This window comes from Periophthalmus magnuspinnatus, chromosome 22 (assembly GCF_009829125.3).
Source record: "Periophthalmus magnuspinnatus isolate fPerMag1 chromosome 22, fPerMag1.2.pri, whole genome shotgun sequence".
Taxonomy (NCBI): Eukaryota; Metazoa; Chordata; class Actinopteri; order Gobiiformes; family Gobiidae; genus Periophthalmus; species Periophthalmus magnuspinnatus.
The window spans coordinates 377,747-398,620 of NC_047147.1; the positions used below are offsets into that span (position 1 = coordinate 377,747).

At 39.8% G+C, this 20,874-nt stretch overlaps 1 protein-coding gene across 1 annotated transcript; it reads left to right on the forward strand.

Moving 5' to 3' along the window:
* Positions 1-127: 127 nt before the first annotated feature.
* Positions 128-17,146, forward strand: atl1 (atlastin GTPase 1). Its single transcript, XM_055231102.1, has 14 exons — positions 128-289; positions 6,599-6,849; positions 7,646-7,786; positions 8,729-8,833; positions 9,719-9,769; positions 9,841-9,897; positions 10,580-10,672; positions 10,765-10,903; positions 13,634-13,761; positions 13,838-13,894; positions 13,996-14,067; positions 14,728-15,159; positions 16,928-16,942; positions 17,022-17,146. Exons 1-14 carry the CDS (start codon positions 250-252, stop codon positions 17,133-17,135), a joined length of 1,695 nt encoding a protein of 564 aa, XP_055087077.1. The 5' UTR covers positions 128-249; the 3' UTR covers positions 17,136-17,146.
* The last annotated feature ends 3,728 nt before the right edge of the window (positions 17,147-20,874 follow it).

The window sequence follows — 20,874 nt, forward strand, 5'->3', positions numbered from 1 at the left end:
ATAAATAAATAAATAAATAAATAACATGACACACTACAGCTCTGGCTCCCTCTATCGACACAAACACACACTACAGCTCTGGCGCCCTCTATCGACGTAACCAAACACTACAGCTGTATTTGGGAAGAAAAGGCTTCATCATTTTCCCTGAGCATCCTCCTTCAGACCAGGGCACCCTCCCAGAGCTACACCCATGTCTGCAGCGGACTAAACCCAAAATCCAACCCGAAAAAACCCCCAGGACAAGCCATGGTGAAGCAAAGCAAGGACCGCGACAGCTGGGGCGAATGTGCGTACCTGTATTTGAATATTCTCTTTCATTTTAGCGACGCGATCAGGCCAGAACTGCAGCCAATCACAGATTTAACTCATGATTTATACACAGAGCTGCTATCATCACATTTAAGACTCTGCACATCGTTAAACAATACGTTTAATGCTTACAACTAAGGCGATTTCAATCGCCTTAGTTGTACAAAAATATTGCTTTTTTGTTGCTAAAATACAAAATCCGGGCCTTATTCATATGTTCATCCAGTGAACGTGTATTTTCCGACACACAAAATTCCCTTTAATAATGATTGTAAATAGCAGAGGTACATTCCAAAGCCGATTCTAAATAAAAATACAGTGATAACATGTGTATAGGCTGAAAAAGTATTTGCCAACTGGAGCATACTGTAAGCTGTTATATAATATTGCATCAGTAAACAGCTCATCATCCACCTTTGCGGTTAAAAGATAATTCTGAGATGTTTTTACAATGTTATTGGCTTGCACTTCATCTGTTCTGTTGTTATACCAAAAGGGTCCTTATTAAATATGATGTTTTGGGGGATTTCAGGAGGTAAAGCTGTTCTTTCAGCCTGGTGTTGGGTGAGGCTGTCAGATGCAGAGGGGAAAACCTCACATGAACTTGCCTTATTACTCTGGCAGCAGCTTCAGGGGGAAGTACATTTTGCCTTATAATGCCAGTGTATTAAAGGGGCATCTGTGGTATCTGAATGTAATGACGATTGCTATACATTTGACAATACTTATACTTATATACTTATACTTACGTTGATAGATTGATATGTAAGGTTATTTTTAGTGATGGGAGAAATACACTGAAAATACTTTTAAAATACTAAATACCCGAACTGAAATGTAATTTGTACTGCATTCTGTTACATGGGCCAATCAGAGTACTGTATTCAGAATACTCGGAGTACTTTCACTTTGAGCTGCGTTGTATCATAGTGTAAAAACATGGATTATAATTACAAACAGATTTATTTTTGCTGACATGTTTGTTATGTAATAGTTTATCCAGGCCTGTCACATTAACACATTCTGAAGTTTGATATATCGCTGAGGTAAATACAGACAATAAAGGAGAATACTGAAACTAATTTACGCCACTGACACAAAAGCCCAAGAGCAGATTTAAACCACAAAAACTATTATAAATCTCCAATATTGTTAAAAAGTCAAAAGGCAAAATCGCCTAAAAGTATGCTATAATTTACTAAAGTAACTATAATCTGAGTACCACCAAATGAAACAGTAACTCTACCAGATTACACATACTCAAAATGTGTATTCAGAACTCGTATTCTCAGTACACGTGTTGAGTTACTTCCCGGCGCTGGTTATCTTAGATGCTCGTGGGGGTTTACTCTTCACTGAACTCTCATTGAGTCTCCTGTCGAGCCATGACACTAGGTCTGCAACTAAAGACAATATCAAATCTGTCAACTGGACAAAACATCGTAGGAGTAATGTTGTTTAGCTGCTCATTCAAACTGCTTCTTCATTTCTGGTCAGATTACTGTTGGACACTGTCTTATATCTGTCTGAAGGGAGGAGCTAACTACACTGAAACTGTAAACAGTTTCGTCTCTAGTTTCTGTTTGTTGGCTAGGTCTATTGTGCTACACTAAGTGTGCGCTGTGCCTGAGTCATACTTACCATAGTCATTCAAGCCCCCAATGAGTGATTTCACACCTATTAGCATCCTGGCTATTAGCATCCTGGCTATTAGCATCCTGGCTAGCCCTATTTTTTTCTTTGTTTTACTTTGGGCCTGAGGATAGAGTTCACTATCAGTTTCAGTAGTTAGCTCCTCCTGTCAGACAGATATAAGGCAGTGTCCAGCAGCATTCTGACCAGAAATGAAGAAGTGACTTGGATGAGCAGCCAAATGTCTTCACTCAAAAGACCTTTTGTCCAGTTGACAGATTTTATATTTTTCTTTTGCGATGGATCAGACCTGGAGACTGAGGCATTACACAGATGTCTGCAATGTTTAACAGCAGAAGAGTCACACCGGCCAGTTTCAAACCAAATGTATATCAGAAAGAACCATATGTTTATTACAAGTAACGAGACAAAGTGGTCTATCACTCAATTTAAAAGTCCACTGTTTGCATCTATTAACACATTATAAAGAATATGCAACATTTTGTATTTATGTGGGCTCTGTGGACTTTGTGTTTTTAGGGTGTCTGGGGGTTTTAAGCAAATTATATGCAATTTCCTGCAGTCTGGTACATTTTATGTGTAATATTTATACATGGGATTTGCTCAGATGAATAGTAAAAAAATAAAAAAAAATAAAAAAATGATTTCAATATAATGAATACTCTTTGGTGTGGTACAATCACTGTCAAATACAAACTTAATACATAAAGAACATCAAAAAAATGTTTCTCAATCAAAGTGCAAAGAGCTGCACTGGGGGCTTTAAAGAGGCTCTTTAGAGAGTGGTTGTAGACCCCTGGACTATGATATAGGCTATGTAATGTTGACAATATCCTGCCATTCTTCCTCCTTCCTATTTGTTTGTCAGGGACCGCATACAAATGTATTCATCTTGCAAAAGAAAAGATGATTTGTACCACATTTAGCTTCTGCTACTTTCCATCTGCACTTCCTGGGCAGGTGAACAACCATTAAAAGATAAGATAAGATAAACCTTGATTAGTCCCACCGTGGGGAAATTCCAGTATTGCACCGCACAGTTCAAGAACAGCAGGAAAATGGTAACATGCAATAAAACAAGATAATAGATAATAGCTTAAAATAAACTTAAAAATAAACCAAAAAAGTTAATTAAAGTTACATTATAAGACTAACAGTTAAGCGTTAACATTAGCAGTAAATACTAATATTTAAAATCATTATGTGCAAGTATTTTAATAGATTCTATTCCCAATCCAAGGTTTAGATTGTTTGTTAGTTTGACAGTTTGAATAGCGCACTAGCGCCTCAGAGTAATCATGTGATGTTGCTGTGACGTGTCTGGTCAGCTGATTGAAATAGGCGCTGTCTTACTACTGGTAGAGGCAGGACGACAGCGCCACCTGCAGTCCGACTTCCTTAGGACAGTATCGCGGGTGTGTGAGAGTAAAACAGCCCTCTCGTCCTAGTTTATAGTCCCGTGGACATGTTTCCGTATTTCAGTTGTCTCCTTAATTTAGCAACGATGATTGGTGTCCTCTGTCCCATCTGGAGCCAATCCATTCCATAGATTTCATATTTGGCCAGTCCGGAGCGAGGCTGTTGAAGGTAACGCCCTTTCCCACCTGCACTGTTGGTTTGGCAGGGAGCGGGCACTTAGCAATGCTGTCAATCAAACCTGTTGCTAACTTGCTGTATTTTAAATGATTAATTTATAGACAATATACTCGACATCTTCAGAACACAATTCTACTCTGTTTTTGTATAGATCTCCCACTCGTAGTTGTTGTGAACTTTGCTGTAACTAGTGCTTAGGCCCTAGTTACAGCAATGTTCAGCAATGAAACATATTTTGAAGCACAATATATCACTATAGAGATATGCTGTGATAAACAATAATATTGAAACTATTTTAAACCACTGATTAAAATACAGCAAGATAATCCCAGTAAAAAGTTTTTAACCCTATTGTTGCTGATGCTATCATCGGCGATAGAGCGGGGTTGCGGACTTTCCATTACTGTAACTATGCAACCAAGTGTGCTTTCATGTAAATTCAAACGGCTATTTAAATATTTTACTGTCATTACAGTAATCTGCTTACGTTGTCCCCGATGATCAATCAGAGCACAGCTGCCGTGGGAATTTTCTCAGTTATTCGATGCATCAAAGCAAGAATAAGGATAGATATGTAAAATCGAGGTAGTTGTGTAAAAATATGCAGTACATTCTGATACTTCCTTTAACATGATTTTTATGGCTAAAAAAGAATAAAAGTCTAGGTGAGCTATACTGGTCTCTAATGTGCTCAGTCCTTACGAGGTTAAATAGACTGTTTCATTAAAAGCCATGAACTGCAACAAATAAACAGCTGAATGAAGCAGTAATTATCCACAGAAGTTATCCACCTGCACGGCTCACAAAACATTTTGCAACTAAAATAAGAAAAATCTTCCCAATATACTGAACGTGAACTTGATATAGGAGTCGGCTCTTTTGAACAGTTCCTTAATGTGAACAGTTGGAACCGGATCTCATTTTTTTCAAAGAACCGAATCTTTTTTTCTCTCTCTCTCTCTCTCTCTCTCTCTCTCTTTTTATTCTGATTAATGCTGAACCAGCACAAGAATCAGAGCAGGTGACACGAGGAAGAGCACAAAAAACATATTTGGGATCATAATAATATTTTGTTTTATAATTATTGCATTTTTATTTGGCGCTTTTCCACCTTCAAGTCTCTCAAAGCACTTTACATTAAGGACCCACTCACACGTTCACTCACCCATTCACACCCACATTCATACACCAGTGTACACAGACACTGGGGACAAGGTGGGTTAAGCGTCTTGCCCAAGGACACAATGACAGCATTCATCTGAGGGAGCTGGAGTCTCTCCACCGACCTGTGGGTCAGTGGATCTGGCCGCTCAACCAATGATGTTTATGTTGAGACCAGGATTCAACTGCCAACCTTCAGATCAGTGGGGAAATGCTCTACCAACTGAGCCACTGTTATTATCAAATTGCACTGCTTTGTTTAGATTCTGCATAATTCCAAAGGGTAAAGTTGCTCCCACTCTCACTTTGAGCCAGTTTAGACACATCTGATCCTCAGCTTATAGATAAAATGGGTTCTCACATTGGCTTCTGTCATAGAAATAAATAGTAAAAGACCTAGTGTTTTGAACGGCTCTCCAAAAGATTCGGATCCCATAAAAGAGCCAAAAGTCCCGTCACTAGATGTAGCTGTATCTACATCTTTTCCGTGTGCGTCACTGCTGGTGCGATCACTCAGTCCTGCTGGAGTAAGTTCACTTCCTGTAATCAGCTTAAAGCACCATTCATTTGAAAGGGGCCGGCCGGTGCATTACTGTTTCCTGTTAAGATCAATATTTTCCCATTTAAACTGACCCGACGCACACACAGAGCTCTGGTCCCATCTGAGAACACAGCGTTTAAACTGACCCGACGCACACACAGAGCTCTGGTCCCATCTGAGAACACAGACATCAGGCAGTGCGTCAGAGCTGTCTCCTGTGTCTCACTCTATAACTTTACCATCATAAAACTCCAGTGTACAGCTGGAGAATAATCTGTTATCAAGATTTTTCTGATAAGCATTGCCCTTAGATTTGTGATTTATGTTTTAATAATATTCTAAGTTCACATTTTAAATGCACCCATAAGAACTGACAAAAAGACTGAAATTTGACCTGACAAACTAATATAAGAATCATGTTTCTGAAGTACAGGATGAGCAGATTTTATACAGAATGAAACCCCATTGAGACACAGGGAAGGCATCTGACACACAGGGGCATTTCAGAGTATGTTTGTACAGATTTAAACTACAGGGTCAGCAGTTTTTATGCAGAATAAAACAAGAGATTTTGTTGTTTGTGGAGGAAATGATGGCACTTTTGTGATTTGCTAATTGCATTCATTCAAATTTTGCACGCAGTCACATCCACATAGCCACATGCACATAGTGCCATGCACATAGTACCATGCACGCAGCTCCATGCACGCAGCTCCATGCACGCAGCTCCATGCACGCAGCTCCATGCACGCAGCTCCATGCACGCAGCTCCATGCACGCAGCTCCATGCACGCAGTTACATACAACATGAACCGTGTGGAGCTGGGAACACAAGAGCAAAGGATAACATTTATATAACCACAAAAATACATAGAACAGAGACACACATTTGGTTTAGTTTAATCAAAATTAACATAAAAACTTAAAAACTGGTTAGAAAAATTGCTATGAGATTTTTTCCCCCCAAACTCATGCAGTCCTACCACAGACTGTGAAAAGAAGTGGACTAAGTGAGTGTGACGTCACCACGGTTCAGCTCCAAGTGAAGCTCATAGAGGCTAGCAGTTATAGGGGCCAATGTGGAGCAAAGTTCCTTATTTGGAATTCTGACCACGAGTGTCATAGCAACCAAATAGCCAATCCAGTGTGAGGGAAAGAAGGTGCCTGATTTGTCTGTTATTAATGTTCATATCTTGATTTACAGACACAATAGTGAAATAAAAACACCAGGATTAGAGAAAGGGGTGACAGTTTTTTTTATGTAAAGTGAAATGGACTGTTACTGGAACTACTTGTGCAGAATTAATGCTGACCGCAGTGTAACTCCTCCACTAGGGGCCCTGAACGAGAAGCAGACATATGACTGGAGCTCGGAGGAGGAGGAGGCGGAGTCTAAGGCGCGCCCCGTTCAGGTGCTGTTGGTAAAAGACGACCACACCTTTGAGCTGGACGAAAGCGCTCTGACCAGGATCCTTCTGAACAACACGGTGAGGGATCTGGAGGTGGTGGCTGTGTCTGTGGCCGGAGCGTTCAGGAAGGGCAAGTCCTTTCTCATGGACTTCATGCTACGCTACATGTATCACCACGTGAGTTACCCTAACCCTCACATTCTATTGGTGGGTTTAAGATGACATCCCAACATTCTATTAACCAACAATATTTCATATAGATGGGGCCTGCTAAAATCTGTATAGTTAAAATGAAGATTTGTGTTGTTGTGCAGTGTCCAGTCACTCATAAAAATGATCAAGTTCAGCATTTGTGAGTTTACCTTTTGGATATTTCATGGTAAATGCAACGTAATCAACAAGAAAATCTCCATCTTTCCTCCATCTGGGAGTAAAACATCATCACATGTCTATAAACCTCCAGTGGGACTGCTCCTTCATTTATTATACTGAAGCAGGCCTGGCACCATAATCACTATATCCACTTATCGTTCAATATGTAAAAGCTCAAACTATATTTTTTTAGGTCAGTATTTATCGTATGAACTTTTTCTTTGCAATACTGGGAAATATTTGGCTATTTTTTGACTATATGATCAGATTTAAGGTGTAAAAGGTTGAATAAATAACTTACTAACGACTAAAGTGTTTCATTCCGCAATGATTTTAAAACAATATTGTACATTTATAATAGTTTATGTGGTTTAAGTCTGCTCTTGAGTTTTTGTGTCAGTGACATAAATGAGTTTCATTATTATCGTTTAAATTAACTTCAGCGATATATCAAACTTCAGAATGTGTCATCATGACAGGCCTAGACTGAAGCATTATTGAGGTCACAGTGACTTGGATTGAACTGTGCTGTAATGAAGATACACTCATAAAAAAGTATCGTAAATGTATTTTTTATGTGTTTTCAAACACATGGCTCCAGTCCCAGGCCCATGAGGACTGGCTGGGTGACTCAGATGAGCCTCTGACTGGATTTTCGTGGAGAGGAGGCTCCGAGAGAGAGACCACAGGCATCCAGATCTGGAGCGAGGTGTTTTTAGTTGATAAACCAGACGGGAGGAAGGTAAACAGTTATGCTTACACTAATATTTACACTTACAAATGTATTGACCTTATTTGGGCTTGACCACTTTTGCCATAAATGTAACTAAACTGTGTTGTCTTTGTGGCACTTCCAGTTAATCCACCCAGAATCCCATTCATTTCAATAAAGAATTTGGGAAAAGTTTTGCCACTAAATTATGGTGTAAAAAGTTTTATGTTCATGTGACCAACATGTCAATGCCTCTGCTTCTCTGGAAGCTTTAAAGCAGCTCTGGAGTCCATAATGCTGGGCTTCAGGTGACATCACAACATTCTATACACCAATAGTATTTGATACGGATTGGACCGATCAAATTTCTATTGTTAAAATGCAGTTGTAATACAGTGAGTTCCTGGCTCCAGTCGCTAATAGAAATCATCAGGTTCAACCATAGACTGTGTTTATAATTTGACCTCTTAAAATGAACATTAATAACAGACAAATCAGGCAGCTTCTTTCCCCGAGGTCGCTCCCACTAGCGTTAGCAACAGGTTTGATTGACAGCGTTGTTAAGCGCTCAGTCCCTGCTAAACCAGTGATGTGGGCAGGAAGGGGTGTTACCTTTAATAGCTTCGCTCCGGATTGGCTCTTTGGTTGCTATGATACTAACGGTCGTAATTTCAAATATAGAAATCTGCTCCAAATGGGCCCCTATAACTGCTAGCCTCGATGAGCTTCATTTGACTGGAGCCGAACGCTGTGGGTGACGTCAGATTCACTTAGTCCACGTCTTTATACAGACTATGGGTTCAACATTTGTGCGTTTAGTTTTGAATATGTCATGGCAAAGTACAATGTAATACAGGGAAAATCTGGCTGAGGTGAATAGTAGTTTGTGTCTGACTGTGTTTAGTTATATTTCTTACCCTGCTCTTGTTTTTAAACCTCTGTGTACTGTGTCTGTTTCCTTCTGTTTCACAGGTGGCAGTGTTGTTGATGGACACTCAGGGCACGTTTGACAGCCAGTCGACGCTCAGAGATTCCGCCACAGTGTTTGCCCTCAGCACCATGATCAGCTCCATGCAGGTTTGATGACTGTCCACACTATTCCCTACAGGGGGCGCTATTTAGGGCTCACACCATTTTTAGTGCTGTCCAAACGACCAGCCGGTGAAAATATAGTGCACTTAAAATTTCCCACAATGCACCTTAGTAAAAGAAAAATGCTAATCTGCCAAATGGACAAAATGTATTTATCTCCTCCCTTCAGACAGATATAAGGCAGGGTCTAGCAGCAATCTGACCACAACTGAAGAAGTAATCTGACCACAACTGAAGAAGTAATCTGACCACAACTGAAGAAGTAATCTGACCACAACTGTAGAAATAATCCAACCACAACTGAAGAATTGGATGAGAAGCCAAACGTCTTCATTCCCACAACAATTTGTCCAGTTGACAGATTTGCATTTTTCTTTTACCATGGATCAGAACTGGACAACTGAGCGTTTACGCTGACACAATGCACCTTGAAAAGTAGTGTCCAGTGCTGTACTCTGCGGTCAGTATATCACACAATGCTTTGCTTTTGGTTGGAAAAATAACAGCGGTCAGAGACTGTCTTTAACTGGAAACAATATGACTGAATGAAGCAGATGAAGCTCTGGTTTATCTCACTGTGGATCAGATTATGGATAAAACCCTGTGAAATAAACCACTATGGTGTAAAGGTGCTAGCGTTAGCTGCTTTACCTCGAGCTTTTAACAGAGCGAGACTTTTCACATCTCAGACATAAAGCTGATGAAACCAGTCCGTTTGCGTGAGATCCAGTTTGACAAAAACTTTCATGGTTATTACTATGGTTTTATGAGAATTGAACCTGTAGACTATTTTCAAACGGACACCAGAGTCACGTGACCTAAACATAGTGAGCTGTGTTATTTTAAACTAGATCTAATTTTGTGTTTCAGGTTTACAACATCTCACAGAACGTGCAAGAAGATGACCTTCAGCATTTACAGGTAAAATACTGACTTCTACTTACAGTATATTTATGAAATGGAGTATAAAGCAAATATGATCTCTTTTGTAGCTTTTCACTGAATACGGTCGGTTGGCGATGGAGGAGACTTTTCTCAAACCGTTTCAGGTAAAAGTACAGGATTAAAAGTAATTTGTGTTGTGAATTGAATGTGCTTTTGCTCTGCTAACTGTATATATAAATGGATCTAGCTAACCTGCTAGCCACCGCGTTCCAAAGAGTGATCGTGGACTCACTTCTGACTCCATCGACTCTGGCTCCAATTCACTTTACAGTGAAAAGCTGTGTCCCCTCTCTCTGTCACTGCTGCTCTCAGTCTATCAGGCTATTGTCATTTTGGTCTTAAAATGTTCGTATTGATCCGCTCTACGTGATCCTGGGGTTTTTATTTCACTATTGTGTCTGTAAATCAAGATATGAGCATTAATAACAGATAAATCAAGCGCCTTCTTTCCCAGAGGTCACTCGCAACTAGCGTTGGCAGCAGGTTTGATTGACAGCGTTGCTAAGCGCCTGCTCCCTCCTAAACCAGCGGTGCGAGCGGAAAGGGGCATGACCTTCAACAGCCTTGTTCTGGATTGGTTCTTTGGTTGCTATGATACTTCTGCTCGGAATTCCAAATACGGAATTCTGCTCCAAATTTGCCATTATAACTGCTAGCCTCGATGAGCCTCATTTGACTGGAGCCAAACGCTGTGGTGACGTCACACTTACTTAGTCCTTAGTCCATTTCTTTGTACAGTCTGTGGCTCTGATTTATAAATATATTCATCTTTATGTTTTTCTTCAGTCCATGATATTCCTGGTGCGAGACTGGAGTTTTCCATACGAGTTTCCTTATGGACAAGAGGGAGGCATGAAGTTTCTGGAGAAGAGACTCAAGGTGAGTGTCAGACTGTGAAGTGTTTTAAATATTAAAGGTACAATTATATAAAGATTTCAGGATTTTAATTTTATTTGATTTAATCTCTCCAGATCTCAGAGAACCAGCACGAGGAGCTTCAGAACGTGCGTAAACACATCCACTCATGCTTCACAAACATCTCCTGTTTCCTGATGCCTCACCCTGGGCTCAAAGTTGCCACCAACCCACACTTTGATGGACGCATCAAAGGTCTGAGCTAAATCATTAGAAGTTTTATCTATACAAAGCTGTTCTGTCATTACTTGAGAGATAAATAACAGTCATTAGATATTTCGATCAGTTTGGACCACAGACTGTATAAAGAAGTGGACTAAGTGAGTGTGACGTCACCTCAGCATTCAGCTCAAAATGAAGCTCATCGAGGCTAGAACAGTTATAGGGGCAAATTTGGAGCAGAGTTCCATATTTGGAATTCCGACCGTGAGTATCATAGGAACCAAAGAGCCAATCCGGAGCAAGGCTGATGGAGGTAACGCCTCTTCCCGCCCGCACCACTGGTTTAGCAGGGAGCGGGCACTTAGTAACAAACCTGTTGGTAACACTAGAGGGAGTGACCTTGGGGAAAGAAAGCGCCTGATTTGTCTGTTATTAATGTTCATATCTTGAGTTACAGAAACAATAGTGAAATAAAAACCCTAGGATCATGTTAATACGAACATTTAAGGCCAAAATGATGAGTCTGACAGCAGTTTTCAGTTTTTCAATAGAAAATCAATTGGAGCCAGAGTCAGTGGAACCAGAAGTGCGCCCATGATCACTTCCTTTTTGTAACGCAGCGGCTATCAGGTTAGCGATGTCCATTTATACGGTGGCTTGCAAAAATATTCATCCCCCTGGAACATTTTCACATATTGTCACGTCATATTCTTAGCATTTTATGTGAATGAGCAATACAAAAGTGTTTTGAAGTGGAAGGAAATATTTTACAAGATTTCTATTTTTTAATTTTTTTTTAAACTTCAAAGTGCCGTGTGCAGAAGTGTTCAGCCTCCTTTTTCTTGAATGCAACCAATTGCTTTTATAAGTTGCCTGATGATTTTGGAAAGACCTGACTGTGACCTGTGTGTAATCTTGTCTCAGTATAAATGCTGTGAAGGACACACAAGTTTGTTAAGAGAGTGTTGGGGAGCAAACCACAAAATGAAGTCAAAGGAGCACACCAAACAGGTCAGACAAAAAATCGTGGCGAAGTTTACAGTGGGGCTTGGATCTGAAAAGATTTCCCAGGTGTTGAACATCTCAAGGAGCACTGTTCAATCCATCATCCAAAAATGGAAAGAATATGGCACAACTGCAAGCCTACTCAGACATGGCTGTCCACCAAAACTTACAGAACGAACAAGAAGACACTCATCAGAGATGCAGCCAGGAGGCTCATGGTGACTCTGGAAGAGCTGCAGAGATCCACAGCTCAGGTGGAGGAATCTGTTCACAGGACAACTATTAGTCGTGCATTACACAGATCTGGCCTTTATAGAAGAGTGGCAAGAAGAAAGCCATTGTTTAAAACCATCCATAAGAAGTCTTGTTTACAGTTCGCTAGAAGTCATTTGGAGGACACAGCAAACATGTGGCAGAAGAAGCTCTGGTCTGATGAGACCAAAATCAAACTTTTTGGTCTAAAAGCAAAATGCTACATGTGGAGGAAAACTAACCCTGCACATCACTCTGAACACACCATCCCCACAGTCTAACACAGTGGAGGCAGCATCATGCTGTGGGGGCTTTTCTTCAGCTGGAACAGTGAAGCTGGTCAGAGTCAATGGGAAGATGGATGGCGCTAAATACAGGTCAAACTTGGAAAAAAACCCGTTGGAGTCTGCAAAAGACTTGAGACTGGAGCGGAGGTTCACCTTCCAGCAGGACAACGATTATAAACATAAAGCCAAACTGACAATGGAATGGTTTAAAGCAAAACATATTCATGTGTTAGATGTGGCCCAGTCAAAGTCTGAACCTAAATCCAATTGAGAATCTGTGGCAAGATCTGAAAACTGCAGCTCACAAAGCTTAATACTTTTGCACGCTGCACTTTTCAGTTTTTTGTTTTTTTTTTATCTGGAAATTATGTATAATCTTCTTTCTGCTTCACAGTTTGGTCACACTACCATTTTGTGTTACTTATTCACATAAAATGAAAATAAAATATTTAAATTTGTGGTTTTGACTTGACAAAATTTGAAAAAGTTCCAGGAGGATGAATACTTTTGTAAGCCGCTGTATGAACAGAGTCTGGTTCTGTCTTGTTCAGTTTTTGTTTAGTAGAATAAGATGGTATCCGTTGATATCGGGCATCGGCAGATACTTCGCCATAGTATCAGAATCGGTATCAGAACTGAAAAAGCTATATTGGTGCATCCCCACTTTTGATTCATTTTAGAGGCTGCAGCAGTTGTAGTTGCAACAGTGGTGGATTAACTACAAATGAAGTAAAAGTACAGAAGTATCTAATGAAAAAAATACTTAAGTAAAAGTATTTAAGTATCCATTTAAAAATGTACTAAAAGAGTAAAAAGTAAAAGTATTTCACACAACTCTTGTTTGTTTGTGTAAATGTAGAGATATTGATTCAAAATTAAACATATTTCTTAATTTTCCTCATGAATTTTGTGTAAAAAAAAATGTAGTGGAGTAGAAAGTACAGATACTGCTCTCAAATGTACTGAAGTAAAAGTAAAAAGTATGCATTGTAAAATGTACTCAAATAAAGTACAGATAGCTCAAAATTTTACTTAAGTACAGTACTTTATTACTTGTACTTAAGTACCTTGGACCACTGGTTGCAGTTGGAACAGAAACATGTCACTTCCAGTGGAATCCAAGGTGGAGTAATATGTTTACATTTGTTGAAGCTGGTCCTGGTCGTCAGCTCAAATGATTCTCAGGTTTAAAAGACGTTTTATCTGTGCATATTTCCAGAGATCGATGGAGAGTTTATTAACAACCTGAAGGTGTTGGTTCCGTGGCTCCTGAGTCCAGAGAACATCGACGTGAAGGAGATCAACGGCAGTAAGCTCACCTGCAGGGGGCTCCTCGAGTACTTCAAGGTCCAACACACGAACAGGAAATCTCAGTGTCACTTGTGGCTCTGGCAAACGCTAACTCAAACCTGTGTTTTTTCAGGCCTACATCAAGATATACCAGGGAGAAGAGCTGCCACACCCCAAGTCTATGCTACAGGTCAGAAATACCAAGAGCAAGAACTGAATGCATACATAAATAAATGCTATATTAATTATTATGTTAGATTTGAGATAATTCTGTTTACTGTCTCATTCCAGGCCACAGCTGAAGCCAATAATCTAGCAGCCGTCGCAGCAGCAAAAGATCTGTACAATAAAAAAATGGAGGAGGTAAGGATTAGCTTGGTGTTTAAACAATACAGTTACAAAGAGTTTTAGCTCATTACTACCCCCCAGAGGTCCAATATCACAGTTTCACAAAGCTTCTAAAGTGGTGCTAATTGCACTGAACGTGCGCTGCACATTTCACTTTAAAATCTCTGTTAAGAATTCTTCTCTCAAACAGAAAACACTCTGTTCCTCCTTGTGATGTCATCATGCGGTAATACAGGAAGTGCTCCACGGTGTTTTTAAACTCCATACACCTTCACTGGATAATTTCAGTCCTGGAATTGTCAATCTCTACTGAAATAAGGTAAAAGGTGATGGACACTACCACCTCATGACATCACAAGGTGGAACAGAGTATTTTGAGCTCTGAAGATGTAGACAGACTAATAATAAAGTGTTACTCATGTGTGAATGAAACAAAACACAACTCCAGGTTTGTTTTTGAGGAGGGAACAACATTAGAATATGACTTAAAGCTCACAAGAGTCCATTTTGTGTGATATAGGACATCAAAATTACTTTCACCTGCTCCATCTGTGTTAAATATGATTGACTTATAGAATGTTGTGATGTCATTTGAAACACAGCAGCCACCATAGACTTTTACAGATTTTACTCTTTCCCCCCTGTCCCCCCTCTGTCCCCCTACCCCCTCCACAGGTGTGCGGAGGCGATCGGCCGTTCCTCGCCCCCTCTGAGCTCCAGTCTCGACACAGCGTGATTCGGGATGAGTCCCTGCAGCTGTTCAGATCAGTGAAGAAGATGGGAGGAGAGGAGTTCAGCCGCCGCTACCTGCTCCAACTCGAAACCGAAATCGACGACGTTTTTGTCCAGTACATCAAGCACAATGACTCCAAGAACATTTTCCACGCCGCCCGCACGCCTGCCACGCTCTTTGTGGTCATTTTTGTCATGTACATAGCCGCGGGCATCACTGGTTTTGTGGGAGTGGACATCATCGCGAGTCTGTGTAACATGATCCTGGGGTTCGCTCTGATCACTCTCTGCACTTGGGCGTACATCAGATACTCAGGAGAGTATCGTGAGCTGGGGGCGGTGATCGACCAGGTGGCGGGGGCACTGTGGGACCAGGTAAACACTCAGTTATAAAGTCTGTTAGACAAAAAGAATAATAACATTTGATTTATAATGTTTAGTATAAAGTTTACTCAAACCGCCTCAGGCTCAAACCCGCTCTACATGATCCTGGGTTTTTTATTTCTCTATTGTGTCTGTAAATCAAGATATGAACATTAATAACAGACAAATCAGGCGCCTTCTTTCCCCGAGGTCGCTCTTGCTAGCCTTAGCAACAGGTTTGACTGACAGTATTGCTAAGCTTCGCTTCCTGCCTGCTACCTGTTAAACCACCCGTGTGGGCGGGAAGGGCTGTTACCTTAAACAGCCTCGCTGTGGACTGGCTCTTTGGTTGCTATAAAATTCATGGTCAGAATTCCAAATATGGAACTCCAAATTGGCCCCTATAAATGCTAGCCTCACTGAGCTTCATTTGGAGCTGAATGCTGTGGGTGACGTCACATTTAGTGCACTTCTTCATATGGTCTATGGGCGAGACACATATTTGTAGTGGAGGACTACTGTGTGTTTATTGGGGCAGGTTTAACAGAGGCTTGGAACATTAGTCTTATGGTTATATCACAATAAAATGAGATGTTATTGCCATTATAGTGGTAGAATTTGGACTTCTCTGCTTTAAACTTTCTATCTAACTCACTTTAGGTATGACTTCATCATTTTGGAAAGACTTATTATTAGGCCTGTCACGATAACACATTCTGAAGTTCATCACTGACGATAAATGATAACATTGAAACTCATTTACACCACTGACACAAAAAGAGAAAGAGCGGATTTAAACCATAAAAACTGTTCTAAATCTACAATAGTACAGTACAGTAGTATAGTATATCTATAGTGGTCCCTCATCTAAAAAATAACCCCCAATAGGCGAAAATAGTCAGCTTTATTTTTTACAATTATTCAATATGTAAGACTGTAAAACCCCTCACCACACACTTTATACACTTTTCTCACTCAGGCATTAACGTTTTCTCATATTTGTCTCTTGTTTAAAGACTCAAAGTTCAAACCTTCATAGATTAAAAAAAAAAAAGCTCAGTATTATAGAACGAAACCAAATACTATACTGTAAATAAAAATGACAGCTTTTAGAAATACTGTAACAAATTTAATTTTAATGATCAGCCTACGAGGTTGGACACATAAGAAATGATGAATAGTGACTCAGGCGTATTTCACAGTTCCTCTGACCGCGCCCCTCCGTCCTGGCGCCGCTGTAGTGTCTTTTTCCTGCAGTTCTGATTCCCAAAGCTAAAGCAGACTCCATCCTTACGATACTCTTGTCTCACTGCAAGTTTATGTAAATTTGGCTGAACACATTCTGCACTGTACCTCCTGTACACGGCACGTCCCTCAGTCAATCAGGACACAGAACTTGTGCATTCATACAATGTAAAAAAAACAAAACAAAAAAAAACAAACTTTAGTCTTAGTTGGTCTTTAGTCTTTAGTTAGTTTGGATCTGTAATGACTCCTACAAGTTATTAATTCAAACCTTTATGGCTTAAATCTTGTCATATAGTCAAAAAATAACAAAAACAATCCCAGTAATGGAAAGAAAAATCATCGTGATGTATTTTTATTTCTGTGTTTCATGATAGAAACAATCTCCCAACCACTAGGTGTCACTAAGCGCATATAATTTATCTTTTATCCAAGCTATGACAATTTATACATAGACTCCACCATACGATATGTAACATAAAATCATATTAACTTGTTTTAAACTCATTTTCTTTTCTTTTTTTTGCCTCTGCAGGGAAACACAAACGAGGTAAGATCACAGCTTTAGAGGCATTCTGTTTTTTGTTTTTTTTTCATTCAAACTTGTGACAAATGTTCTAACTTTGCAGGCTCTCCATAAGCTGTACAACGTAGCCGCCAACCACAGGCACCTGTACCACCACGCCTTCCCCGGACACCACCCTGAGGAGGAGAGAGGGGAGAGGGACCGAAAGAGAGACTAAAACAAACTCAATAACCCGCCCAAAACCCCCAAACCAGAGCCAAAATGTTAACTCACGACGGGGAAGAGCAAGAGATGTGATTCTGAACTGTATATTGTCACTATAATGATACAAAGTTTGTATGTACAGACAGAGCGGAGTGAATCTAACTAGAACACACAGAGTACACAGAGTACACAGAGTACACAGAGTACACAGAGTACACAGATGCAGACATGGACAGTGGACCAGGAGCTGAGAGAGGAGCACACAAATCAAACACAATCATTTGGGCTTTAAAGATGCATCATGGAACTTTTCTGTTTGCTTCCATGGAGATGCTAGTGCTTTGCCTTGAAAGTTTCTGAGTATGGCATTTAAACTTACTCGTATCTATGCCGTTCAGGTTTTTTCATGACTTGAAAACACCTTCCTAAACGTACTATCGCGCAGGTGGACCGGATTCAAACAAACGTTTAGTGACTTCAACGGAGAGTGTCCTTCAAACAGATCAGTCCTGATCTGACAAACTGAGGAAGAATGTCTTAATGTCAACAAAAATCTATTCCACTTTGGAGAATCAATATGGGAAATAAGCTGGGAAAACAAACTCAGGAACAGGGAATAATACAGATTCAGAAAAAAAATATTGCAGAAATAACAGATTAGTTCAAATAGAGAGTGTTTTTATTCACTGGTCAACAATCCATCAAAGACTGAACGAACAGAGGGAGGATATATAGACTTATATATAGACATATATATAGACTTATATATAGACTTATATATAGGGTTATATATAGACTTATATATAGACATATATATAGGGTTATATATAGACTTATATATAGACATATATAGGGTTATATATAGACTTATATATAGGCATATATATAGACTTATATATAGACATATATATAGGGTTATATATAGACTTATATATAGACATATATATAGGGTTATATATAGACTTATATATAGACTTATATATAGACATATATAGGGTTATATATAGACTTATATATAGGGTTATATATAAACATATGTAGGCTTATATATAGACATATATAGACTTATATCTAGACATATATAGGCTTATATGGTTTAGACCTGGTTTAGTCCTGTTCTAGTCCTGGTTTAGTCCTGGTTTAGTCCTAGTTTACTTGCTTGGATTGAGCTTGGATTAAGGGGCTGATAAAAATCAGGACTAAACTTGGACTAAACTCAGACCAAATTCTGGACTGGACCAGGACTGGGCTCAAACCAGAACCCAACAAGGACGTGTGAAAGCAACATCTCCAAAAGTACAACAGAAAGTTACATACATGTGTTTTAAACTATGCTATTCTAGCTCCTATTGTTCTTAGCTTCATACAAACATTTCACTTTTCAACCACAAGTTCTCTGGTCCGCTCTCCTCTGCTGTCTGTCTCGATCAAGCATCTGTACAGAAATATCCACTTTTGTTTCATAAGTTTGACCTGTACTGAGCTCCGGTTTAGTTTTTTGTGTTGTTTCAGAGCTGAGACTAGAGCCTACATATATTGATGTTACTGAAGCTCCATTCGCATGATAAAGAGTCAGTGTCTGTCACCTTTGAGCTAAAATACTTTTGTTGTCGTGAATACCTGTTTTTTGTGCCATAATTATGTAAAAATATGTATTTGAAAGAGGAATAGTAGCACATACAGAGGAGGTCTGGAGGTGCAGAAGGATCAGGGAACTTAACGTGAATGTAAATGTGCTGTGTAGGTGAAATCAGGTCTTTTATTTGGAGCAGGCTGGAGTTTTCACCGGGCTCATCATGTGTGCTTGTAAGATTATGTATTCTAACACTACGCAGGGTTATTTACAACTGATTTCTTTTGGTATAAAGTAACCCAAGTTCTATTTGACATGTTTTTATGCAATCACAAATCTACACATTTAATTTAAGAAGTCATATCTGATTTTATACCAACCACCTATAATTATAATTGAATGACCCGACCCTGTTGTTCTTACACTTCACCACTAGAGGCTACCTACTGCAGTCTTTGATGTGACAGAAGAAGACCAGAGACCAGGTCAGGCTCAATCTCATGTGAATCACAGACTGTATAAACAAGTGGACTGAGTGAGTGTGATGTCAACACAGCATTCAGCTCCAAATGAAGCTCATCAAGGCTAGCAGTTATAGCGGCTAATGTGGAGCAGAGTTCCATATTAGGACAGCAAGTATCATAGCAACCAAAGAACCAATCTGGAGCGAGGATGTTGAAGGTAACGCCCCTTCCTGCCTACAACACTGGTTTAGCAGGGAGTGGGACGCTCAGCAACACTGCCAATCAAACCTGTCGGTAACGCTGGCGGAGACGTCAAAGAAGGCGCTGATTTGTCTGTTATTAATGTTCATATCTTGATTTACAGACACAATAGTGAAATAAAAACCTCAGGATCATGTAGAGGGTTAATATGAACATTTATGACCAAAATGATGAGTCTGACAGCAGCAGGTACAGAGAGAGAGGACACATATACAGTCTATGATCTCAACCCACACCTCAACTCTCAGAGAGATTAGGTGTTCGAGGAGCATAGTCAGATGGGAGGAGCTTGGAGTAGAGCCGCTGCTCCTCCACGTCGAGTGACGTCAGCTGACGTGGTTCAAAGTTTCAGGGATGTTCTGGAGGGATTGTGCCTGGGATGATGCAGATGATATTTGAATTACACAATAGTCGTCATGGTCACTTCTCCACTCAGAGGTTGAAGTGCTCTGTGTGTCCACCAAACTGGGGTACTGGGGTTATGTGTTGGGGTCCCCCGCAAAGCATTTTACAGTCCCAAATATTTAAAGTTTCGGATGGAAATTATGATACCACTGCACCAATAAAATAAACAATGTTAGAAATAAACTTTCACATTTGATTTTATGCAAGATTTGAACTTCTGAAGAAGAACAGTATGGGATTTCACCAATGAGAGGTCCAATTAAAGTCAGCACAAAATCAGATCAGGTCAGGGCAGTCTGTACTCACACAGTGCTGAGTTTCAGACAGCATTTTATAGGTTAATAATATGTAATACAGATGGGGCAACTAAATTTAATATAGTTGAAATGCAGAAAGATTTTTGTTGTAATACATTGACTTTCTGGGTCTCTGAGTGTGACGTCACTACAGCGTTCAGCTTCAGTCAAATGAAGCTCATTGAGGCTAGAGCTGTTATAGGGGCCAATTCGAAGCCAAGTTCCATATTTGGAATTCTGAGCACAAGTATTATAGGAATCAAAGAGCCAATCCAGAGTGAGGCTGATGAAGGTAACACTGTCAGTCAAACCTGTTGCTAACACAAGTGGGAGCGACAAAGAAGGCACCTGATTTGTCTGTTGTTACTGTTCATATCATTGACAAACACAATAGTGAAATAAAAAAACAAACAAAACATGATCATGTAGAGCGGGTTAATACGAACATTTAGGACCAAAATGACGAGTCTGACAGCAGCAGTTACAGAGAGAGGAGACACAGATTTTGAATGTAAAGTGAATTGATCACTTGCTATTTGGGACAGAGCAGTTAGCAGGTTAGCTATATCCATTTAGATATACAGTCTATGGCGATAGTGGGGAGATTTTGATGTAATACAATAAGATTTGTATTACATAATTACTGTGATTATCCTGCTTTGGTGCTCCCTACACAGTTTACTGTAGGGAGCTTGTTGTGACATTAGCAGTCGCATAACAGTTTTGCCTTTTGAAATGAGTCCCACTGTCAGC